Below are 22357 nucleotides of genomic sequence, written 5' to 3'. Positions count from 1 at the left end.
AGTTTTTCACCAGGTTTGCACACACTGCAGGAGGGATTTTGGCCCACTGCTCCACAAAGATCAACTCAGGATCAGTCAGGTTTCTGGGCTGTCGCTGAGTGCCAACCCAAATGTAGCAAGGAAAGTGAGTTGTTGCTTTACGGAGTTTGAGCTCCCTCCAAAGATTCTCTATTGTGTTTAGGTCTGGAGACTGGCTAGGCCACGCCAGAACCTTGATATGCTTTTTACAGAGCTGCTCCTTGGTTATTCTGGCATGTGCTTGGGTCATTGTCATGTTGGAAGACCCAGCCTCCACACATCTTCAATGCTCTGATTAAGCGAAGGTTTTTTCCCCCAAAATCTAGCAATACATGGCCCTGGTCATCCGCCCAATGCAGTGCAGTTGCCCTCTCCCATGTGCAGAGAAAAAAACCCAAAGCATGATGCTACCACCCCCATACTTCACAGTAGGGATGGTGTTCTTGGTATGGAACTAATCATTCTTCTTCCTCCAAACACAGAAGAATTATGACCAAAAAGTTCTATTTTGGGTTAGGGTGACCACATGACTTTCTACCATGACTCCTCTGGATCATCCAAATGGTCATTGACAAACTTAAGTCAGACGTTGACATGTGTTGGCTTAAGCAGGGGAACCTTCCATGCCATGTATGATTTCAAACCATGACGTCTTAGTGTATTACCAACGGTAACCTGGAAACGGTTATCCCAACTATTTCAGGTCATTGACCAGCTCCTCCCGTTTAGTTCTGGGCTGATTTCTCACCTTTCTAAGGATCATTGAGACCCCACGAGGTGAGATCTGGCATGGAGCCCCAGTCTGAGGGAGATTGACAGTCATGTTTAGCCTCTTCCATTTCCTAATGATTGCTCCAACAGCTGACCTTTTTTTCACCATGCTGCTTTCCAGCCTTAAGGAGGTGTACAATTTTGTGTCTAGTGTCTTTGGACAGCTTTTTGTTTGGTCTTAGCTTTGTTAGTAGTTGGATTCTTTCTGATTGTATGGGGTGAACAGGTGTGTTTATGCATCTAACGACCTCAAACAGGTGCATCTAGTTTAGGATAATAAATGGAGTGGAGGTGGACATTTTGAAGGCAGACTGACAGGTTTTAGAGGGTCAGAATTCAAGCTGATAGACAGGTGTTCAAATGCTTATTTGCAGCTGGAACATACAAATACATAGTTAAGAAATTATAGATTGTGATTTCTGGATTTTTTTTTTTTTCTTTTCCTCACTGTATTTATTTCTAATATCATTTTACCCATTTAACAAATAAAGCCATTACTTTTAATTTATATATTATGATATTATTATATTATGGCAGAAGATGATCCAATATTTGTGGAGGGCACTGTTGCTTTTATTGTGTGTTTTTTTTTTTAGCTCTTCTGTATTTTGCTAGAAGGATGCCTCATGAGGAGAATCAAAGGTGCCTCTCTGGATATTAATTATTATTTGATTAAAGTTTATAACCTACTTTGTATTTGTTTTGTAGGAGTTTGCCAGCTAACTCTAGGTAGGATTGTATCCATTTCTCTGCCTTGTGCGGTCCAGTGGCTATTAATTGTCTGCTATCATTGTAGTTACTTTCATTATTTCTGTGTGTCAACAAATGTCTTTCTAATTATTCTTTGTCTTTTAAATCCAGCACTGTTTTCTCGTCCTAATATTCATCACCTCTATTGTATATATATGTCCTTTTTTTCTATTCTAGCTTCCTCAGAAATATATTTTAAAAATATCCATATGTATATATATCTGCTTTTCATCAGCATGTATCACAGTGTAGTTGCTTTCACCTGTGTCCAGTCCAAGTTTAAATGTTTTTAGTACGGACAGAATCCTCTAATTTTTCAGAAATGGCTTCCTTCCCATCTAAAGTTGCTCTAATTTTGCAGTATAATTGACCCATTAGCTGATTAAACACATGCTGTTCAGCAGCTGTGACTCTCCTAAAAACAATACAACCACATTTGCTGTTTAAAATAAGCACAGACAGTTCCTCATATTCATCATTTTTCAATCTTCTTGGTCTTGATTGTTTTTGGTGTTTGCTGAACTGCCTGTACCGGCTGACGTCTGTAAACATCTGTCTAAGTGCTTGTAGTAAAACTTATACAAATTACTTATACCCGGTAATATTATTTCTGTTCATTAACCGCAATGTTTTCTCCCACACAGAAGTAACCATCACCACATTATTTTATTCTTATTAGGCATGCTCACAAAAAACTGGCTGTCACCAGGTTGCCTTGCAGTCGACCGTCCATGCAGTGTGTATTGAAATGTCTTAATAATCACTGTCTTACCGCTCTTCTTTTTCCACTTTTTTGGTTTCCATCTGCTGTTAGTGTTGTTGGTTTGACTTCATTGCTTGGACTAAACAATTTACCGTTGCCTCATAATAAATGTAATTAAACCCAAATTGTTAATGTTTAACTAACTCTATTTAGCTAAGTTTGGAAATATTTTATAAATGAGTCATAATGATGTGTATGTAGATGAGATTTTCCTTTGGTTTAGGAAATATATAGAACTTGAGTTGATGTGGTCACGCATCGCATGGGTGATCTCGTCATCTCAACCCATGCATGTGCTGTGGTGTTTTAATCCAGTTTTCTCCTATTCCTTACCTCTTTATAACCAATTTTTACCCGTTGGTCTTTGACCTTTAGCTTTCAGACTTCCTCTGCTTTTTTTATTATATCCACAGGAGATGAACTGCTCGGTATGGATGGAGCACGCTATTTAAAACTTGATGACTTCAAAGACCAGGATGATGACTTTCTTTCTCCAAAGAAAACTCTCAGAGATTTTGACAGTGGCACGGGTACAACGTAAGTCAGTTTTCTAGGGTTTTGACTACACATGCAGGTTGATTTATACATTTTTAAAAGTTCCTTTTATATATTTATAAAAACAAGTATAATGGTGAAGATTCACAAAGCTATTTGTATAATTCAAATGTGTGCAAACCAGAATTTTTGCCATCCTCTAACTCTGCTGATGTTCTGCTCCTAATATACCTTTAATGAGCAAATAGTTTCTCTTAACTGATATGCCTTACAAACACCTATATGAGGTAGTATTCCGCATTTGAGATCAACAATAAACACTTGTTTATATACATTTATCTAAATTACATTCGAGGGAAATAACATCGGGTTCCCAAAAACCTGAAATAAGCATTTGATTAGCTATAACCTCTAAATGTTCTTGGTAACATGTTTGCTTAGTGTTATATTTAACTGTTTTTACTTAATTTTAGTATATTTTTGCTTTTGTAGCCCGTTATCCTCCTTTTCCTGAAAAGGCTGCAGTTGTCAAGTTTTCCTGTCATGACAAATAAAGCATTTTTTTGCTGGAAGAACACAATAATTAAAGTAAAAACAGTATCAAAATCCTTCGAACTCAATGCATATAAACACCCTGCAACAGAATATAAATCTTTCTCTGGTTTTGTGTGTTGGCACATTTTAAAACCCATTTGGTTCTCCCCTGATTAGATATCTAACAAATAAAATGTATGATTATTAATATTGTGAAAAGTACATATTTTGTGCTCTAAGTCCAAGGCTGTGGAGATGAGGATCATGTTTTGCTGTCTCACGAACAGTGGTTGTTCTGTCTTTAAATAAAATCAGATTTGCAAATTTTTCCTAATTTTTTTGAAAAACAATTAATGAGACTGTGATATATTCTATGTGCTATGGTTTATCAAACATTCATCAATCCTTGTAAGTCGGATTACGCAATTCATTTAGCACTATTATTTGAATGCATCTGATTATTTTGTTGTAATACCATAACTATGCTACAGTATAACAACAACAACAAAAAAAATCAAGATTTGTTTTCTCATCTCCTTCCTCTCAGGCCATACTCTCCTGCTATTCCCAGGATTCCCTGTGTCTCACCAGAGACAGTGCAGCTTGACCAGGTATGCATTACACTCATTCTTCCTCAATAAAATTATCATTTGAAAACATTCTCAGAGAGATAAACTGTTTGTTTTCATCCTTTCTGATGAATTTCTTACATTCCAAAGTATTTTTAAGGATTATTTTCTTTCTTCGTCTCTTTCTAAGTCTTGATCTTCACCATTTACTACTTTGTTTTGTTGTTTTTAACCAGTACACGCCCATCCCTTTACCAAAGGAGTATGATGAGGATTCGCTTATCCCGAGCAGTCCAGCTACTGAAACCTCAGATAATGTCAGCCCGGTGGCCAGCCCCATTCACACTGGGTAAAACAAAAAATAAATTATTGTGCTTTTTGCTAATAATCATTAAACTGTATATTAAGAAGCTGACAGTAATACTATATGAAACTGAGCTGGTAACTGTTAATGCTTAGGTTCCTGGTGAGTTTTATGGTGGATGCACGCGGAGGCTCCATGCGAGGAAGCAGACACCACGGCTTGCGGGTGATTATCCCTCCGCGAACCTGTGCCGCACCGACTCGCATCACCTGTCGTCTTGTTAAACCACAGAAACTGACAACGCCTCCTCCGCTGGTGGAGGGGGAGGGCCTGGCTAGTCGGATCATTTCCCTGGGGCCATCCAGTATGCAGTTTCTGGGGTGAGTTGAAGTTTATTGGGTCAATGTATGTATGTATCAGCACTGTAATGCAGTTTGGAAAAATGTGGAGCACAAAGAATATTTATTGTTTTACAAGGTTGGGAAGTTATGGAAAGTAAAGGGCTTTTATAATTATTTGTATTTTCAGATCTAATACCATAATCTATTGTCTGGAAAGAAAATATTTAAATTTCCCAAAAAGTGGAACCTACCATCCATCCATCCATCCATCCATCCATCCATCCATCCATCCATCCATCCATTCATCCATCCATCCATCCATTCATCCATCCATCCATCCGTAAATGGTTAGGACATACAGTGTTAGACATTAAGTTCACATTTGTGGGTTACAGGTAATGTGTTAAATGCAGGAAAAATGAGTGATCATAATGATTTCAGACAGCTTTCAAAGTACAAATTGTTATTATGTCTATTATAAATGAAAATTGTGTGTTGTGTTCCTGGTCTACAGAAGTCAGTATCTTATAAAAGCTGTCATACAAAGGCTCTCATGTACATATGTGAAAGCATAATGGGCAGATGGGGAATGAAGAGTAGGCCATTTTCCACTTAGTGTGCTACTGTAGCCATAGATAAAAACAACCATCTCGTTCAGTTTTCAGTAATTCTTAATACTTCTAGTCACTGTGTTTACCGCTGCCTAACACAAATTTTTAGCAAAGCTTGCAGCAAGTCCCCAGTGATCCCAGAATACAATGCAGTGGGACTTCTGTCTCTATTCCTTATAGCTACTGAAGAAGAAGTTAATGGTTCGAATAAGTCAATGTTGGTACTAATACAAATGCAATACAACATAATGCAGTTTTTAGCATATGGGCCTGCATGCTTGTCATAATATTAAGACTGGTCTGTTAGTCAGTTTTGGATAGTGTTTGCAAATATCCTAAATAATATCCTTCTTTCTAGCAAGCAAAAATCTGTAATGTTAGCTTTGATGCTTTTGTCCATTACAGAAGATTCTTGTATGAAACTATTAAAAACCAAAAACTACAACATAACTGGAGGATATGTAATTGACTCCATTTGCTCCACTGACTTGTTGTTGTCTCTTAATCTAACCTAATTACATTTAAGACTTTTCATACAAGTTACTTTTACCTTTACAGGCCTGTTATTGTTGAGATCCCCCACTTTGCCTCACTGGCACGTGGAGACAGAGAACTAGTGGTCCTCCGAAGTGAAAACGGCTCAGTCTGGAAGGAACATCGCAACCGCTATGGAGATGAAGTGCTGGAAACAATTTTGAATGGCATGGATGAAGGTCAGCATTATATTATCTGTTGTCTTTCAAACAATATTGCATGTTTCTTGTAAAATTGAAAGGAACTTTATTTAAGGTAGCTGTCTCGACGCCTAACTTATCTTGATTTCCATTGTAAAATTACAAAAAATAATAATTTTGCTTTCCTATGACTTTTTTTTTTTTTTTTTTTTACCTTTGCTGTAGACTTAGAGAGTCAAGAGGAATTGGAGAAGAAGAGAATACGTCGAATCATCTCTACCGACTTCCCCCTCTACTTTGCTGTTGTCTCTCGCGTTCAACAGGAAAGTGATCTTATTGGCCCAGAAGGCGGGCGTCTCATCAGTAAGCTGGTTCCCCATGTGGAGGCCATCTTCCCAGAGACTGCCGTCACCAAGAGAGTGCGGCTGGGATTGCAGGTAACAATATAAGAATCCTTGCAGCATATGTTGAGATAATTGCGTGGATATTTGAGTCTTAGAGAGAGAAAAAAATTGGGTCAAAGGTAGCATAATAACCAGATGGCTTAATGTTGTCTATCATTGCTTTAAGCCATTTAGCTGTCCCTTTTTTGGTAAACTAATATACCAATAACCTGTAGGACCTGTGCTGATATCATGCTTTCATGTTAAGAATGTTTATGTTCAACAGTTCTCTTTATGCCCCATCTGTAAATTATCCTCTACCTGAGCTAAATGATATGAAAACTGATAAAGACTGTTTGTTAAAGTGATATTTTAAGCCCTATTTAAACAAAAAAAAAAAGCTAATTGAACATTAAATTCACACATATATATTCACATGAAATTGGTTTAAATTTTGAGTGAGATAGAGGCTTTCATAACAGAGCTTAAGGTTCTTATGCTCTTACTTTTCTTACATTTGAAGCAGCAAAAAACTTTTTATACATGCAACGAGAAAAGAATTTGTGATATTATCCTAAATGAAAGCTCAGTTGTCACTGCAATGTAATGTAATGATAGTACAAAGAAAATTTTTCTTACCTTATTTTTCATTTGGGCTGCTGTATTAATGCTACATTATACATCAAAACGAGGCTCTTTCTAATTTATATCAGATCTACTGATAAAATTAATATATTAATATCTGATGTAATGAAAAAAAAACTAATATTGTTCCAGCTGTTTCATGTCTTTGAGACATTACATTTGTTTTAGTTGATATACTGATTCCATCAGGCCCTCAGAGTCTTCCAAATAAGAAATTTGAGTCTATGTCAGGTGAATTGATCAAAAATAATAATACTGTAAAAACATTTTTGTTTAGATTTAGATATGCATTTTTTTATTTGAGGGTATACATATTTGTGAATGGTACAACATGATGCAGGCTTTACTTTTTCCATTGAAGTTGGAAATTACTCCTGAGAACTCTGCAGGTGCTTATATGTTTAATAAGTTTATAGGGTTTTTAAATTTCAGATATGAACTGGGAATGAGGATAGCGAAGTCTTTAAAACAGGAAACATATAGAGCCTGGTTTAGAATAAAAAACATGGAGCGTGAGAAGAGTACCAGGAGGAATCAGTGATGAACAATGAAAACTAGGAAGCTTATTGGGAAAGACTGGAGAAGGACATTGGATTCATATACGGATTCATATATGCTAGCAAAACAGGGAGTCTGAGGTAGGGTTAATAAAAAACACAGCAGGAACCAAGCTTAACACAAAGGAAACAGGGGTTTCAAAAAGACTGATAAAGATATGAGAAAATAATCAAGAATGCTGAGAACAAATAAAAACTTTGCCATCATCTCTGAATTAGTCCTGTAATTCTAGCAACACTTATTTAGCTAATGTGAAAACTGATATTTCAAGTGATCACTACCAAATTCCACTGGACACAAGTACATTTTAAGTTTGAAAGATTAATTCTTAACTATTTAAATGGTACCCTAATCCATAGGCCTACTTTGTTTGAACATACTATAATAAAGCTTTGATAACTGAACTCCTCAAATACTGTTCATACCTCAATCATTGTTACATGACCAAAGAATGCAACATAGAACCAATGTTTGCTCCTAAAGAATAAATTGAGATGAACTGAAAAGTATATGAGACGTTGGTAGGCATAAGGAACCACTCATTCTACCTTTTTTTATTTTACATCAGCCTTTGCAGTTTTTTGTTTTGAATACATCGGTGCACCCTAACAACATGTTTTTCCTTGTCAACAGTCAATGTAAAATAGGCTGCATGATTCTGCATTTTGCTCTGCCTTACACTGCTTTTTATGTTTTCCTTTTATCCAGCCGTTCGTCTCTCTTCAGTTGCCTGATTTAAGTTGTGAGCCACACTGACTGAGCTAATGCACACATGTGAAATGTGGCTTTGTTGCATGCGTGAGTATGGCTGTGAGTTTGCTGTTTCACACTTATTTTTTCTGTTTTCTTTTTGCATTAGTGCCACACTTCTGTCCTTTGGGATTTGATGCTCTGTTTTTCTGTTTTTGTTCGTTTTATCCTGAAGTCATATTAGTCTTATCTTTAAAGAGTTTTCTCCTAGGTGTTCTTAAAAAGCCTTTGTACCTCTGAATAAACTTTAGGCACAACCAATCCCTGATGAACTGCTAACTAGACAGCTTGGGAACCAAGCAACCTTCAGCCCAGTGGTTACAATCGAACCTCGGCGACGCAAGTTTCACCGTCCAATTGGACTGCGCATTTCTTTACCCCCATCCTGGAAGGAAAGCCCACGGGATGCTGGCGAAGGAGACACCACCAGCTTGCGCCTCCTCTGCAGTGTCATAGGTACTGTAAGAAAAGTCTCAAAAACAAACAGTAATGATACAGTTTAAGGAGTAGAATTTTGTTCCACAAGAAGTATACTGGTTCTCTTAAACTATGAATACACATTGAATGCCTTTAACATTTAGTCACGTTACAATTACAACCATCACTGCATGTTAGTGGGATTTTATGTGATACACAAACAATAGAGTATGTAACTATGAAATGGAAGAAAAACAGTACATGGACTTAATACTTTCTTGCAATCACAAATCTTTTAGATGTTGTGTACATTTGCATTTAACCACTGCTAATGTGATGATAGTTAGAGTTTCTGTTATTGTTATAACTAAAAATAAATCTTTCTGTAATATTAATGCAGCGTAAAACTTCATCCCAATTACGAAAAAATGGAAAATAACTTACCAGATGATTTACAGTGATATTTAAAAAAAAATGTAATGCAACTTGCTGGATCATGCAATTAGCAAGATATAAGAATAAATCCATGTTTTTTATTATTATTATTTTTATAATTTTCTGTAATATTAATACTGCAAAAAACTTTATGCCCACTAGGATACAAATGGAACATGATTTACTAAAGGTTTGAGTGTATAAAACCGCATGCAAACTTGCTATCATGAGCAAAGCTGATCTTCTAACCGGGTACACCTGCATCTGCATGCATTTCTACATCTATAATTAGCATGCCGGAAATATAGGTGCAAACTGTCTCAGGTTTAAAGAGGTAATTTTGAGATGCTGGATCAAGCAAAGGCTGACCCTAAGGTAACCACTAACAGAAGCCATGTCATATCACAATTAAAAATAGCTCATCTTTTTATTTTTTTTGCAACTGGATGGATAATTCCAGCTATGATCACATTTATTGGTTTCTCCCAGACTGTTTTCTGTGGTGTGCTGTCGAGCACAGGGTTGATTTTAGAGATGGTGGCTATAGAGATTCTCCTCACAAGGAATAGATTGGGTGGAAAATAGATTTCACGAAGGCTGTCTTTAAAAAAAATAGTAATAATAATATACCGGTAATAAATTACAACCTACAACACTCAAAAGTTTAAGGGTGCTGTTTTATGTTTGTTTTTTCTTCACAGGAGGCACTTCTATGTGGTTAACTGCTGTCAAAAGGATCATTATCATGTGTTATGAAATACATAGCTTCTCTGTTATCTTTTTAGCTGTTATTCACACATCTGTAGGCGCTTCTTTCACCTTTCTTTCTTGTTATCCAGGTTCTTCTTTTTTTTTTTTCTCATACAAACAGGTTCTTTTTTTCTCCACATAATTGTTGTACCTGTTTTGTGCTTTGCTGTTGCCTCTGGGATATGCCAAATAATTTCACTTTGCTCTCCCAAACACTCCATGGTGAGAGCCAAATCACTAACTCCACATCCAATTTAGTGCTTAATTGGTATCATACTATATCAAGCACATACTGGAGCCAATATCATGATGTTGGACGTTTATCCTCACTGTAAGAGTTCATTATAAGCTGGAAGGAGAAAGCATATTAAATGTGTAACAAACATCAGTCAGTGGCAACAAAAAACTGAGCTTGAGATTCTTGGTTAGGAATAAATTTTAAAATAAAGAATTGCAACTATACACAAAATATATACATTATGCTTTATTATTCAGGTGAGAAATTGGATATAAGAAGGGTGGTTTGTTTCTTTTTTCCATAACTGTATTTTGTCTTTAATACAATGAAATGTGAAAAAAGGTCAGAGGAGAATAAAAAAACAGTTTTTCAGGGCTGTGTAGGAGACTGTATATCTACTCATTGAACACATTCTTTGTTTTTGGGACTAAGGTGGAACAGCTCCAGCTCAGTGGGAGGACATCACTGGAACCACCAAGCTGATGTATGCAAATAATTGTGCCAGTTTTACCACCAACGTGTCTGCAAGGTAAACAACACAGGCTGAACTGCCTGAAAAAACAAATTCAATCGCCCTTCTTCTCTCTTTCCCTTATTTATATGAAAATATTTTTCAAATTAATGTTTTTCTTTCCTCTTCCTATCCAGATTTTGGTTGGCAGATTGTCCGCGCACAGCAGAGGCAGTTACTTTTGCCAACCTGCTGTATAAGGAGCTAATGGCAGTCCCGTATATGGCGAAATTTGTTATTTTTGCAAAGATGAATGAAGCACGGGAAGGCAGATTGCGTTGCTACTGCATGACGGATGATAAGATGGACAAGACTCTAGAACTGCATGAAAACTTCACAGAAGTGGCCCGCAGTCGAGATATAGAAGTAAGCACAAAGGATATTTAAAACTGTGATCACAATAAGACAGTGAGAAGTTGGAAAACAATTGTCATTTTTAGATGTTAGAGATCTATCTTTTTTATAATTAGTTTAAAGATGTGAAGGTGGTTTATCATCGCCTATTTGTTTATTATTGATTTTTACAGCTTATGGAGGGCATGCCGCTGCACCTGGAGTGTTCTGGAAATTTGGTTCCCATTCGGAAGGCCACACAGCAACCTCGTAGCTTCAGCTTCCAGGCCTTCAGAGATAACAGACTGCCTGTGTCTGTCAAGGTCTGTCTCTATCTTACTGTTGACATGCCTCATTTTCTATCTCATTCATTCCATTTGGGGTTTTTGTGTTCTGTTTGATTCTGTTTTGCTGTTTTTTTTTTTTTAACACAGCGGATCCTCTATCCTTTCTGACAAACTTATACTTATTTAAGAAGCTAATAGTGAATCATATTAAGGCTTTGAAAAATATAAATATGAAATAAGTATGTATAGAAGGGAAAGAGTTTGAACAACACAGAAAATATTTAACTTACTTGAATAATTATATTGGCATTAAAAGTTATTTTTTTTAAATATCTCCATTGTGTTAATAGTGGAAGAAAATGTGCTGTTTAATCACGTAGTTTGTCTTAATTGTGAATTAATTTAAAAATTAATTTAGAAATAGTGTCCAGATTAATTCCAAATGACTTAATTGATGGCTTGCATTCTTGCACTTATGGTCCCCCCCAAAAAATAAATGTAAATACATCAACTCTGGCTGTGGTGAAGCCAACAAAACATTAGTCAATCTACTTTGCTTACATTCAAAAATGGATTGCTACTTGTTTGTCAATCAAAAATGTTGTGTATGTCCCATAATAATGTTATTTACTTAGGCTGCAAGCGTAACTCATTCGCTGTTTGGCTAGTGGCCGCCATTACGCCAAAGCACGAAGAAGTACTCCTACGCTTGTTTGCTGCTGCAGGGTTTTTTTCAGCTATTTGTTCAATCTTTTGTGTAAACTGGAGTATCAATGGCCGAAAAGAATCCTGGCAAAACTAATCTGAAAAAGACGCAGCAAGAGCACATCAACAAATTGAAAATATAACTTGCAGTGATAAAACCGGCAGAGACCTCTTTTTTCACTGAGATTTCCAGTTGACTAGGTGCATCCTGGCACTCTGTTGCCTCTCTAGGGTAAATACAAAATTACCAGCTGAGGCGTTTCCAGAATAGAGAAGTTTTGCTAAGGAGGGGAGGCTGAGGCATGCGCTCAATTCAAAAATACACAAACAGCATTTGGACATATCTTCCACCACAGAATCCTCTTTCATGCCTTTAAGTTTGTGTCAAATTTGTCTAGACAATTTTCAAACAACCTGACTACATTTAAAAGTTATAAATTGATCAGAGCAAAACTGTCAGAAAAGTTTTATAGAAGGAAAAAAAGGGGTTAAGAGAAGAATAACATACAAATGTTATCAAGGATTCTCTACGCAAAATATGAAGTGCAACAAGAGCTTCTGAGTCTGGCCATTTGTCAAAGAAAAAAATAATTACATTAAATAAAGATGAGCGCACAATCCATTTTTTTCTTCAAATTTTCATTTTTATTGCAAAATAGAAATCAACTTACTGTTTATCTCTTTTTATTTCTATAAATGAAAAACAAAAATACTGCTGTTCTTTTTTTTTATTTTTATTTTATTTTAGGTTTTAAATGAAAACAACAAACTACTAATACTTTTCATGGTTTTATGTTGAAAATAGAGAGAATCTATATCAAATATGTAGAGAACTTGTTCTTAATTTTAACCAAAAGGTCTTTTAGGTTTTGGGGTTTTTTTTGTGGAAAGTGACACCTCCTGAACAACAAAAACTGTGTGCTGTCATAAAAGCAATGTGAAGATAGAATCATGCTTTGGGTCCATTTTGATCCCTATAATCTAGAGCAAAAAAGTAATTATTGTTACCATAGCAAATATTTGAATAGGTATTACTTATCCTTACCTTAACTTTACTTTAAATTCCTTTTAATAAGCTTTTTAACTTTATATTTCCTACTTCCTTTTTAATCCATACTGGTAAGGTTCAACAACAAGTTGTATTCAAATAGCCCAGCCCACACCTCAATAGCGCTCCAGAATGATATTAAGCCAATCCTCGGAAGCAAATCCGAAATCAATAACCATCTTGCCTTGTCTAATGTGTGATCATATTGATGTACTTTCATTTTGTTGAACAGTATTTATCTCCTCCCCCCCAAGTAAAGTCAGTTTTCCCCTCATCCATGTCTGTTGGTGTGACTTATTGTACTGTCTGTTATCACCTACCTGAATTCTTGTAACCATGCAACAAACAACTTACCTATCTATCCCTTGACTCTGGGGTAATTGTTTGCATGTCCTGTGTCTCCCTCACTTTCTTTGCCTGCCTTCCAATCTTTGCGGCCCTGCCTCTCTGTACGTGTCTGTCTCACTGTCTCTCTCTCTTTCTCTCATGGTCACTCTGTAACTGTCTGATCTGACAGACGCCCAGGTAAAATGTGCAGGTAAATCTCTCTCTCTTGCCTGCCTGTGGACTGCTTCCATCCCTGTTTCCCCCCTGCTTCTTGTTACTGCGCGCCAACCTCAAGGCACTGTGGAAAGATCTAATTTCCCTTTCTGATTTGTCTGTCTTCTCCCCTTGCTGCTCTTTCCTTTTCTCTTCTCCAATCTAACACTTTCTAATTTGCATCATCTGATGCTATCTTTCTTTTACTCTTTTATTTTCTGCTCTTTTCTTTATCTACTTCTCTCTATTTTCCTTCTCCTTTTATTCCACATTCTATGCTCTATCTATACTAGGTCAGGGATAGCAACAAGGAAGCCACTGGGTTTCTGTCTTTTCTGAGGAAATGCACAAAGTATGAGGACTCGCAACATGTCCTCTGCAACCTTAATATAACTATGCCACCTTGTGTCAAGGTAAGAGCTTGCCATAATGAATTCTGCAACATGCATGAAAACATGAAAGTCTTTGAAACACTTGAAATTCTATTTGTCCTAGGTTAAAATGTTATCTGTCACTTTATGTAGTGCAGTTCTTTTTACAGATATTGGTGTTTTTTGTAAAAACAAAAGGAGCCTTGATTACAGGTCTGACCTGATGCTGCCCATAGATATCCATAATAAAGGCCTTTATTATGGATATCTATGATGCTGCCCACCTATATTCTATTTACAATTTAGGCTTAATCTTCAATTTTTGGGCACTTGGTGAGTTAGAAGATGATCAAAATTAAGTCAGTTGTTTTTAATAAAATCTCAGATGCCGTTAATCTCCATTTGGTGGCATGGCCCTAATCAGTCTCCTTGTAGATAGCATCTGATGCATTATTTTGTCCATCATTAAAAACATACATCCATGGACTTTTCTGAATAGCTGCTAAAACTTTAACTGGTCCTGTTTATTTTGGTCCGATGAAACAAAAACTGTATTTTTCTACAGTAACTCTGGATCTGGTGCAGAACAAAAGTTAAAATTGTAGAAAAGCATCTGGTGACGTATGTGCAGTGAGCTGAAGCATTTGTGATGATGTGGACTTGTTTCTTTCCAAAAGCCCAAGTAAAGTCCTTGAGTTAAAGGCTGAATTTATAAAAGCATTCAATATAAAGAAGTTGTTAACAGAAAAGAAATATTTCTTGGCTTTTTCAGAGACATAAATAATTTTAGGCAAAATAAAATACAGTTTTGCTACTCAGTCTTAAGTTCAAAATTCCTCTCCTTAACTTTGAAAATAAATAGAACTTAAATCTTTACTTATAGAAACAGATGAGTTGTGTTATAGTTTAAGTCATTCAGCCAATAATTGTCTAGCATAAAAATCTATTTTTATAAGTTCCTTTAATTAATTCCTGTCTTAGGTTGCTGGTAGCGAAGAACGAAGACGAACTTTAACTCCTTTGGCCCTAAGAGAGCGCTACAGTGCACTAAATGAGCCTGGTGTGGGTAAGTCTTACCTTAAGTCATTACCTGTACTTTAGCCCTCTCCTCATAGATACACACAGGAGATGGGCATAGAATGTTGCTCTGCCCCCTTTGCCCAGACCCCTGCTTCCCTTATCTGCCCCAATGTTCCCCTCTCTGCCCTTATTTTTCTCATGTGCACGCATGGCACAAAGACTAAGCCTTGGATGCAATGCACTGCTGTACAGTGTGCCCCAGAGTTTGTGGCAGTGCAGTTACAGGAAAGCACACTGAATGTGTGGCTGAGAGACAAGCAACAGTCTGGAACGTGGCCTGAAATAGCTCCATGGCACCTGGAAAGTTCTTTTTTTTCTTTCCTAAGTGCCTTGGAGGTTAAAAAAATGACTTCTGTGATTGGTTAGGCATGGCGCTGGTGTCTCCACTGTGACATCCGATGGCATGGCAGCAGATATATTAGCTTTATTAGCTCTGAGAATGAGCAGGACCTCCCAGTGGAGCTAGACAGAGGAGCCCTCTGCACTGGTTTTTATTTAATCACTAAAGTTGGTAAAAACTTATGTTATTTCCTGAGGAAAGATAAAAGGTCTCTTCTGTCTATCAAATACACAGCGCTGCTATATTGCACCTTGGTCTCTCTGTAATGTTTACGGAATGCTACTATTATTGGAACTAACATTTCAATGAACCCCAAAGTCTGACATGGTGTGCCCACATTGTGTCCTAACATTGATGATAACATGGATAATAACAGTGTTGTGAGCAATCGTATTTACGTCAGCAGAGCAAAAAGGTAGGTACCATCATAAAATCTTCTCAAAATGTTTCCCTTTTAGGGTTTACATGGTTTACTGCTGTTATCAGTTCTTATATAGCTACAATATATACAAATTTTCTAGAAAGGCCCGAGTATATCAGAGTTATAAGAAGAGGGGCATTTCTTGACAATGAACCACAATTAAAATGCTTTCTTTAGAATTTTGACAAGAATCAATACAATACAGTACTTTTCATCAGAGATGCATGGATACAAAAACAGGAAGCTGAAATGAGTTCTCTCCACAGAGTGGCTGGGCTCTCCCTTAGAGAAAGGGTGAGGAGCTCAGTCATCTGGGAGTTCAGAGTAGAGCCGCCTCTCCTTCACATCTAGGGGAGTCAGCTGAGGTGGCTCGGACATCTTTTCCCAATGCCCCATGGTGTTCCAGGCACATCCAACAAGGACAAAGCCCAAGACACACTCGGAACTATGTCCCTCAGCTGGACTAGGAGCGCATTCCGGCATCCCCCAGCAGAGCTGCAGAAGGTGTCTGCGGAGAGGGAAGGCTGGGACTCTCTACTGAAACCTCTGTGACCCACTCCTGCATAAAACAAGACGAGGAGTGGGAGAAATACTTGTTCAACTTTAGTAGTTTGATAGCGTAGCACCTCCCCTACTGTCCAATCACATTCTGAATGCTGCTGTACATTCTGTTCACTCTGTGTCCTAACAGTCCCACAGATGGATCAACAAAGTATAGGCTATGAATATGTATGCAAAAGTAATATGTCTGTAATACTTTTGCAACAAACAAAAAAGAATATTGTCATAATGGGTTATCGTGTCTAGAATTTAAATTAAAGAAATTAATCTAATAACATTTGGATAATGACAGTAATATACCCATGTAAGGAAAAAGAGCAGCACTTTAAATACTTGCTGGAAGCACTTTGTCCCATTTATAATTGCTAAATTATATACAGGACTATTACATAAAGCAAGGATTTTATTAGAATCACTTTCCATGCTTTTAGGGACTGACACACTAATACCAGTTTTTAACTCATCTGCTCACTAATGTTTGTATTTTACTGTATAATATATAAGGTGTTTAGCCTCTGTTTTGATATGAATAATTAAGGTCATAGTTTAGTATTCTTCCAGTTACTCATATTGATCAACCTTAAAACAAAATTTAACGAAGGTTTTTTTCATGCTTAATGAACTCAGTGCTCTGCTTCCAGCCTGATTAAAACCATATTACTTACTCTACTGCTGGGCCGTTACTAGAGCAGGTTATACTGAACAGTCTTGGAGCTGCAGCAGCCAATACAGTTTCCCTGTTAATTCACTGTGGACAGAACTGTAAACGATGAAAAGCATTTAGATTGTTAAGAGAAAAATATAAACAAAAAGGTTTTAGATATGCACAATAGAGATTTGAAAGCCATTCACATTGGGTAGGGGATTTTAGAAAATGGCTTCACTAGAAACCAATGTCGGATATTAAAATGCTGGTCTCCTTTGTCTGATTCCAATTATAATATTAAATCCCAGATATGAGAACCTGGAATTAAGTATATTTAAATTATTGTTTTTATTGCATGTTTTTAAGGGCTTCTAAACTGCTCTAATTTTCTCTTTAGCTTCAGTCAACGCCATGGAGAGGACGGAAATCAAAATCCATATTATTTCTGATCAGCTGGGTTTAAGCTGGGCAGGTTAGTTCCTTCAGTTATATACAGGCATGAATTAATATGGTGGACAGTAAAAAAATGCCACTTCAGGTTTGTCTTCACTCATGGAGAGTTCCCTTATTGTTATTTTTCAGGTCATCTTGAGTGACTTTAAAGTTAACAGAGCATGATTTTTTTTGTATCGTAATATTTTTATTTACAGGTGCAAATATCTAGCTTATTTGATTTTTTTCTGTTTTAATATTCTTGTTTCTCCTCATTTAAGAGTTGGCACGAGAGCTTCAGTTCAGTGTTGATGACATCAACAGGATCCGTGCAGAAAATCCAAACTCACTGTTTGACCAGAGCTCTGCCCTCCTCAACCTGTGGGTCAGCAGAGAGGGTAAAAAGGCCAAAAGTGAGTGTTTGTGCCGCATCTCCAAATTCTTCCTATGTGTAGTAACTGTCTGAAATCATAGAGCCCATCTGTTGAGGATTTAATACAGTGTTTAAAACTTCGGGAGGCAGTGGTGAGTTTCTCGATGATTTAATAGTAGGTAAACAAACAACTGAGGCAGCAATCCAAAAATCAAACAAGAAAACAGAGTCAAACAAACCAAAACCATGGAGACATCTGGGGGAAACAATCACGAGGAGAAAGACTCAATGAGACAGAATTGGAGGAAGTTTGACGAGGAACCAGCACTGAATAAATGCACAGAGAGAGTATTTATGGGAGACTGAAACAAAGAGAAGGCTAACGAGCAGATTGGGAGCAGGTGTGAACAGAGCAGAAACAGGAAAGGTGCTAGGGGAAAAGGAGAACACAAGAGGGCAGCAGAGGGCAACAAATAAAAACCTGTAAACTGAAAATAACCAGAAAACACAGCAAAATAAGAATTAAAACACTAAAACTAGAAAACGTGGAACAAAGTAAAACTGAATACTCAAAAGAAAACATAACAAAATCAAGACTGTGACATAGAGACAAACATAGGAGGCAAAATAACAAAATAAATGTATCTATATAAAGAGAAGCACTCGTATAAAAGGGACATTGACACAAGCTTTGTTTAGAGAAGCAACACTTTATATTTAACAGGAAGATACAAGGTGAAATATATTGCATAATCTGTTTTTTGATTCTTGAGACATAATCTACATGTACTCTCTTGTTTTAATATTTCCAAGTGTAGAGTATTTATCAAAGTTGAATCAAGTCATTTTTTTTGTGGCACAACATAAACAATAACAGGCCAGAATAATTACCCCGGAATCAGTTTACCAAAGTACAGTAAAACAATGGTAGGGTCACATAAAATAGCTACAAAAATAAATTTTCACACTAAGAGGCCCAAAAATATTCCACTTAACTACTATTGAAAGGAAATAATAAATAATGACTTTTAAGAATGAATAGAAATCATCTGTGGAGCTGTAATGTGCAAAACTAAGTAGTTTAGCAGAATATGTTCAACTAGATTGAAAACTATTTTCTACTTTGCTGCCTGGATCTGGGAATGTCTGAATTGTCTTTCGTGAAAGACATAATTTAACTTTGCACCTTTCTTTCATGCTGCCCTTGTTTCTCGCTTTTTCCTTTCCCTGTGCTACTCAGTGGAGAGTCTGTACACAGCTCTTAAGAACATTGACCGTGCAGACATCGTATCTTCTCTAGAGGGTCAGCCCCCACAGCAGGGGCCTGGGATGTCAGAAGAGGGTGCCTGTCGTCTGGCTGACAGAGACTCAACATTGCTGTCCCCCAGTGTCCTTAATGGTAAGAGAGACAAACACAGTATATGTACATTGTATGTAAATATATACATTTATTAGCAAAGCACTTCCCCTTTATTATTAGAACAGCAAAAGTCTCATCTTATTGTGTAAATGCATATTTACTCAGGATTTCCTTAACCATAGTGTAATAATCACTAAATTACACTTACATGAAGATTTGAGTATTTCAGTATGAAGTCGCAATTCTTTTTTACTGTTTATGTTCTGCTGTATATATTTATTTGTAATAGCCTAAAATGAGAATTTTGACCATATTTCAATGTAAAAAAAAAACAAACAAAAAAAACTTGACTTTAAAGTAGGGAATTAAAAATGTGTAACTCTAAGGAAACAGGCAATTAGCAGAAATTATAATGATAATATAATAAAACATCAATTTGTTTGCTTATGTTAATAAACTAACAAGCAAAAGAAAATTCCTTGCTATCTCCCTATTTGCTAAAACCCCTGCCTGCTTCCTTAGAGTGTGGGTAACAGCCATTGTGCCTTGTTTCTGTTGCCCCACAAGAGATGACGGACACAAGGCCATCACGCCTAGTTCACAAGCCGCGAGTTATTAGACCCCCGTTTTTCAGAAGGGGTAAGTTGATCAAAATCTAGGGCTGCATGGTGGTTTGCTGCTCTTGATAATGATGATGATGATGAGTCTCAGACAATGTTTTGGAGGTCTGAGGAATGGTGTTGTTCTCCCACCATGAAACTGGCTTTTATCAGCATGCACTAACACCGCCTCTGAGCATTTCTCACTGGGACACAAGTCATCTTTTTTTTTAAGTAACACTTTGTCACGCCTCATGATTAAAATATGACTTAAAATGTTTCTACTCATCTAAGAAAACCATGAGCACTCCCTTTTATATTTTGGATTTCAATGCTATGTGCCCATAAAAGTTAAAACCTGTCACATGAAGTGTCTTGTGAGAGAATCCCTATCTCTTGAACTTTTTTTTTCCCCACATTTTATAATGTTATATTTGGGATTTTATGCAATAGACCAACACAAACTACTGCAAAATGATTAAGTTTAAGAAATATTGCATATTTTTTGGTATACATTGGTCTGGTGACCCTGGATTAAGATAGTCCATTGCAACCAACTGTCTTGAAAAATGATTTAATCTGTAATAAAATTCCATCTGTGTGTAATTCATGCACAGTTAAAAATTTTTGTTGGAGCTTGTTAAAAAATTATTGAACAACAAGCAGGTATAGGTTTTAAAACAATATCAAAGGCTGCGAAGTGCTGCGAAGATCCACTCAGGTGAGAAAATCCTCTGACATGGCAGCTATTGTCTCTGCAATCACCTATTTCCTCTCAGAACCAACCGTTTTGCCGGCCTGGTGGGTTTTGCAAGGTTTGAGTTTTAATCAGTTTATTTATTTTCAAGTATTCCATTGGTTTCTGACAGAATTTGAAATTTTCTATGCAGATGCTAACAGAGATGACTAAACTATTTTGATAAAAGTTTTCTTCCTCCATGTGTATAGCTCGCTGTTTGAGAAATACAAATTTGTTCAAGACATTTGATGTTATTTGATCTTTAAAAGTTTTTGAATTTTACCCCTCTTCACATTCATGCACTTCTTTCTGTTGGTCTGTCACACTAAATCCCATCAGTTTATACTGAGGTGTTATGACTGCAATAAAAAAAAAGTAAAAAAGTTCAGAGGGCATGGATACTTTTCAATGCACTGTGTCAGTAATTCCTTACATTTCCTTTGGGTGTTTGGGTTACACAGGATTGCCTGTGTATGTGTGCACATGAATATGTCTGTGTGCACACATACTGCTGTGTGTATGTCTGGGATGGATACAAGGGTCACAACTGGCTCTAGAACAAACTGAAAATGTGCTCTGGGCCTTCATTCGTTGTTCCTGTCTTTCCCTCTTTCTCTCTCTTTCTTCTTACCTGAGAAAAAGACAACATTCCACTCATCCTACTGAAGATTATATTGGAATGATCTCTTTTTCTCTGGATTCTGTCAATCTTTCTTTTTCTCTGAACCTGTAACACAACATACCAGCTGCCCAGCCGCACTGCTCCTCCCCCTTTTTCTCCTCCTCCCTTCTCCTACTCTTCCTCCTCACAGCTCTTCCTGTCCGACCTCTGACCTCATAAGAACCTCATGTTGACCTCTGGGCCTCCTCTTCTCTTGTCATCTTGTTTCCCCTGCGCTCCTCCCTCACTCAGTTGAGTGGGGACCCTCTCCTCCTCTTTAAATCCACAGCTCAGTGTGTGTACTACTGTTTGTGCACGTGCATGCTGCATGCTTTGCTGTTATTGTACTTCAGTGTAAGTTTGAAAGCGTGAATGAGCGTTTCGTTTCAGACCTGAGACTCAGCCATTAGCTGATGAAGTTGTTAAGAGACAATCAAGGGGGGTTGTTGCAAGATTACGCAAATGAAGAGCAGATGAATTCTTACCTAATTGACCTTCAATCATTTTGGTCTGTGTACTGATATATATCAGTACACAGACCAAAATGATTGAAGCTCTGGCCAAAAATTTGCATGCACTCATCAGTAATACTGGGTTTATATTAATTATTAGAACTAATTTGTCTCTTAACTTTTTCCTAAATGGTTTGCCATAACTAAACAGTTTTTTTTTCTGTAATTCATTCAGGATAAAAAAATATACATACTGGTTCAGATGCATATTTTGTTCTAATATTAACATAGACTTTAAAGAAAGTTAAGTAACCATTTTTAATCAGATATTATCTGGCAATATGTCAGGGCAAATGTTCCGGTCAGCCTGCTTTCTCCAGAACCAGTTTTTTATGTGGCGATCCAGTTGTATCCAACTTCCAGCTGTCTAGGAGTGGCTCTTGGACTAACATAAAGAGTTTAAAGATAATTCTGGTTTGTGTTAGTACCAGTACCACAGGCAGCAGACCAGAACTTCAGCATGACACCATCTGAGAGTTGGTCTTTAGGTTTGAAAGACTCAGGTCCTATTGCTTCATATGCATTTTATCCTTAAGGTCTTCAAGTCTGAGTGCACAGGTTGATTAAGCATGAAGGGAGATGTTGCCCTCTGTGTTGGTAGCATCTCAATTAATTTGAAGCATGACACTGGTGTCCTGATTAATATTGTCCCTGGGCCTATGTTATTACTGTTTTTTGTAAAATACCACTACAACACCTACAGTAGCTGTGTTTGTTCTTAAACAAATACATGCCGGTGGTCTAACAGATGCCTAGCATCATAACTGGTTCTGAAATGCAAAAAGCAGGCTTACATTAACATAAAATTATTTGAGCCAGTCTTTATAATTTG

At 36.9% G+C, this 22357-nt stretch overlaps 1 protein-coding gene across 1 annotated transcript in view; it reads left to right on the top strand.

Annotated features, from left to right (window-relative positions):
- ank1 (ankyrin 1) overlaps positions 1-22357 on the top strand; it is a 97068-nt gene that overhangs the window by 61128 nt on the left and 13583 nt on the right. Inside the window, exons 21-37 of the mRNA XM_015384617.1 lie at positions 1386-1431; positions 1498-1518; positions 2716-2839; positions 3879-3942; positions 4137-4249; positions 4360-4584; positions 5715-5869; positions 6056-6267; positions 8418-8622; positions 10439-10535; positions 10655-10883; positions 11045-11173; positions 13724-13843; positions 14783-14867; positions 17247-17321; positions 17563-17694; positions 18895-19053. Coding sequence (XP_015240103.1) covers positions 1386-1431; positions 1498-1518; positions 2716-2839; positions 3879-3942; positions 4137-4249; positions 4360-4584; positions 5715-5869; positions 6056-6267; positions 8418-8622; positions 10439-10535; positions 10655-10883; positions 11045-11173; positions 13724-13843; positions 14783-14867; positions 17247-17321; positions 17563-17694; positions 18895-19053 — 2191 coding nt within the window. The remainder of the gene's footprint in view (positions 1-1385; positions 1432-1497; positions 1519-2715; positions 2840-3878; positions 3943-4136; positions 4250-4359; positions 4585-5714; positions 5870-6055; positions 6268-8417; positions 8623-10438; positions 10536-10654; positions 10884-11044; positions 11174-13723; positions 13844-14782; positions 14868-17246; positions 17322-17562; positions 17695-18894; positions 19054-22357) is intronic.

This window comes from Cyprinodon variegatus, unplaced genomic scaffold (assembly GCF_000732505.1).
Source record: "Cyprinodon variegatus isolate N-32 unplaced genomic scaffold, C_variegatus-1.0 Scaffold318, whole genome shotgun sequence".
Classification (NCBI taxonomy): Eukaryota; Metazoa; Chordata; class Actinopteri; order Cyprinodontiformes; family Cyprinodontidae; genus Cyprinodon; species Cyprinodon variegatus.
The sequence above is the reverse complement of the archived record's forward strand: the minus strand, read 5'-3'. Positions and strand labels throughout refer to the sequence as shown.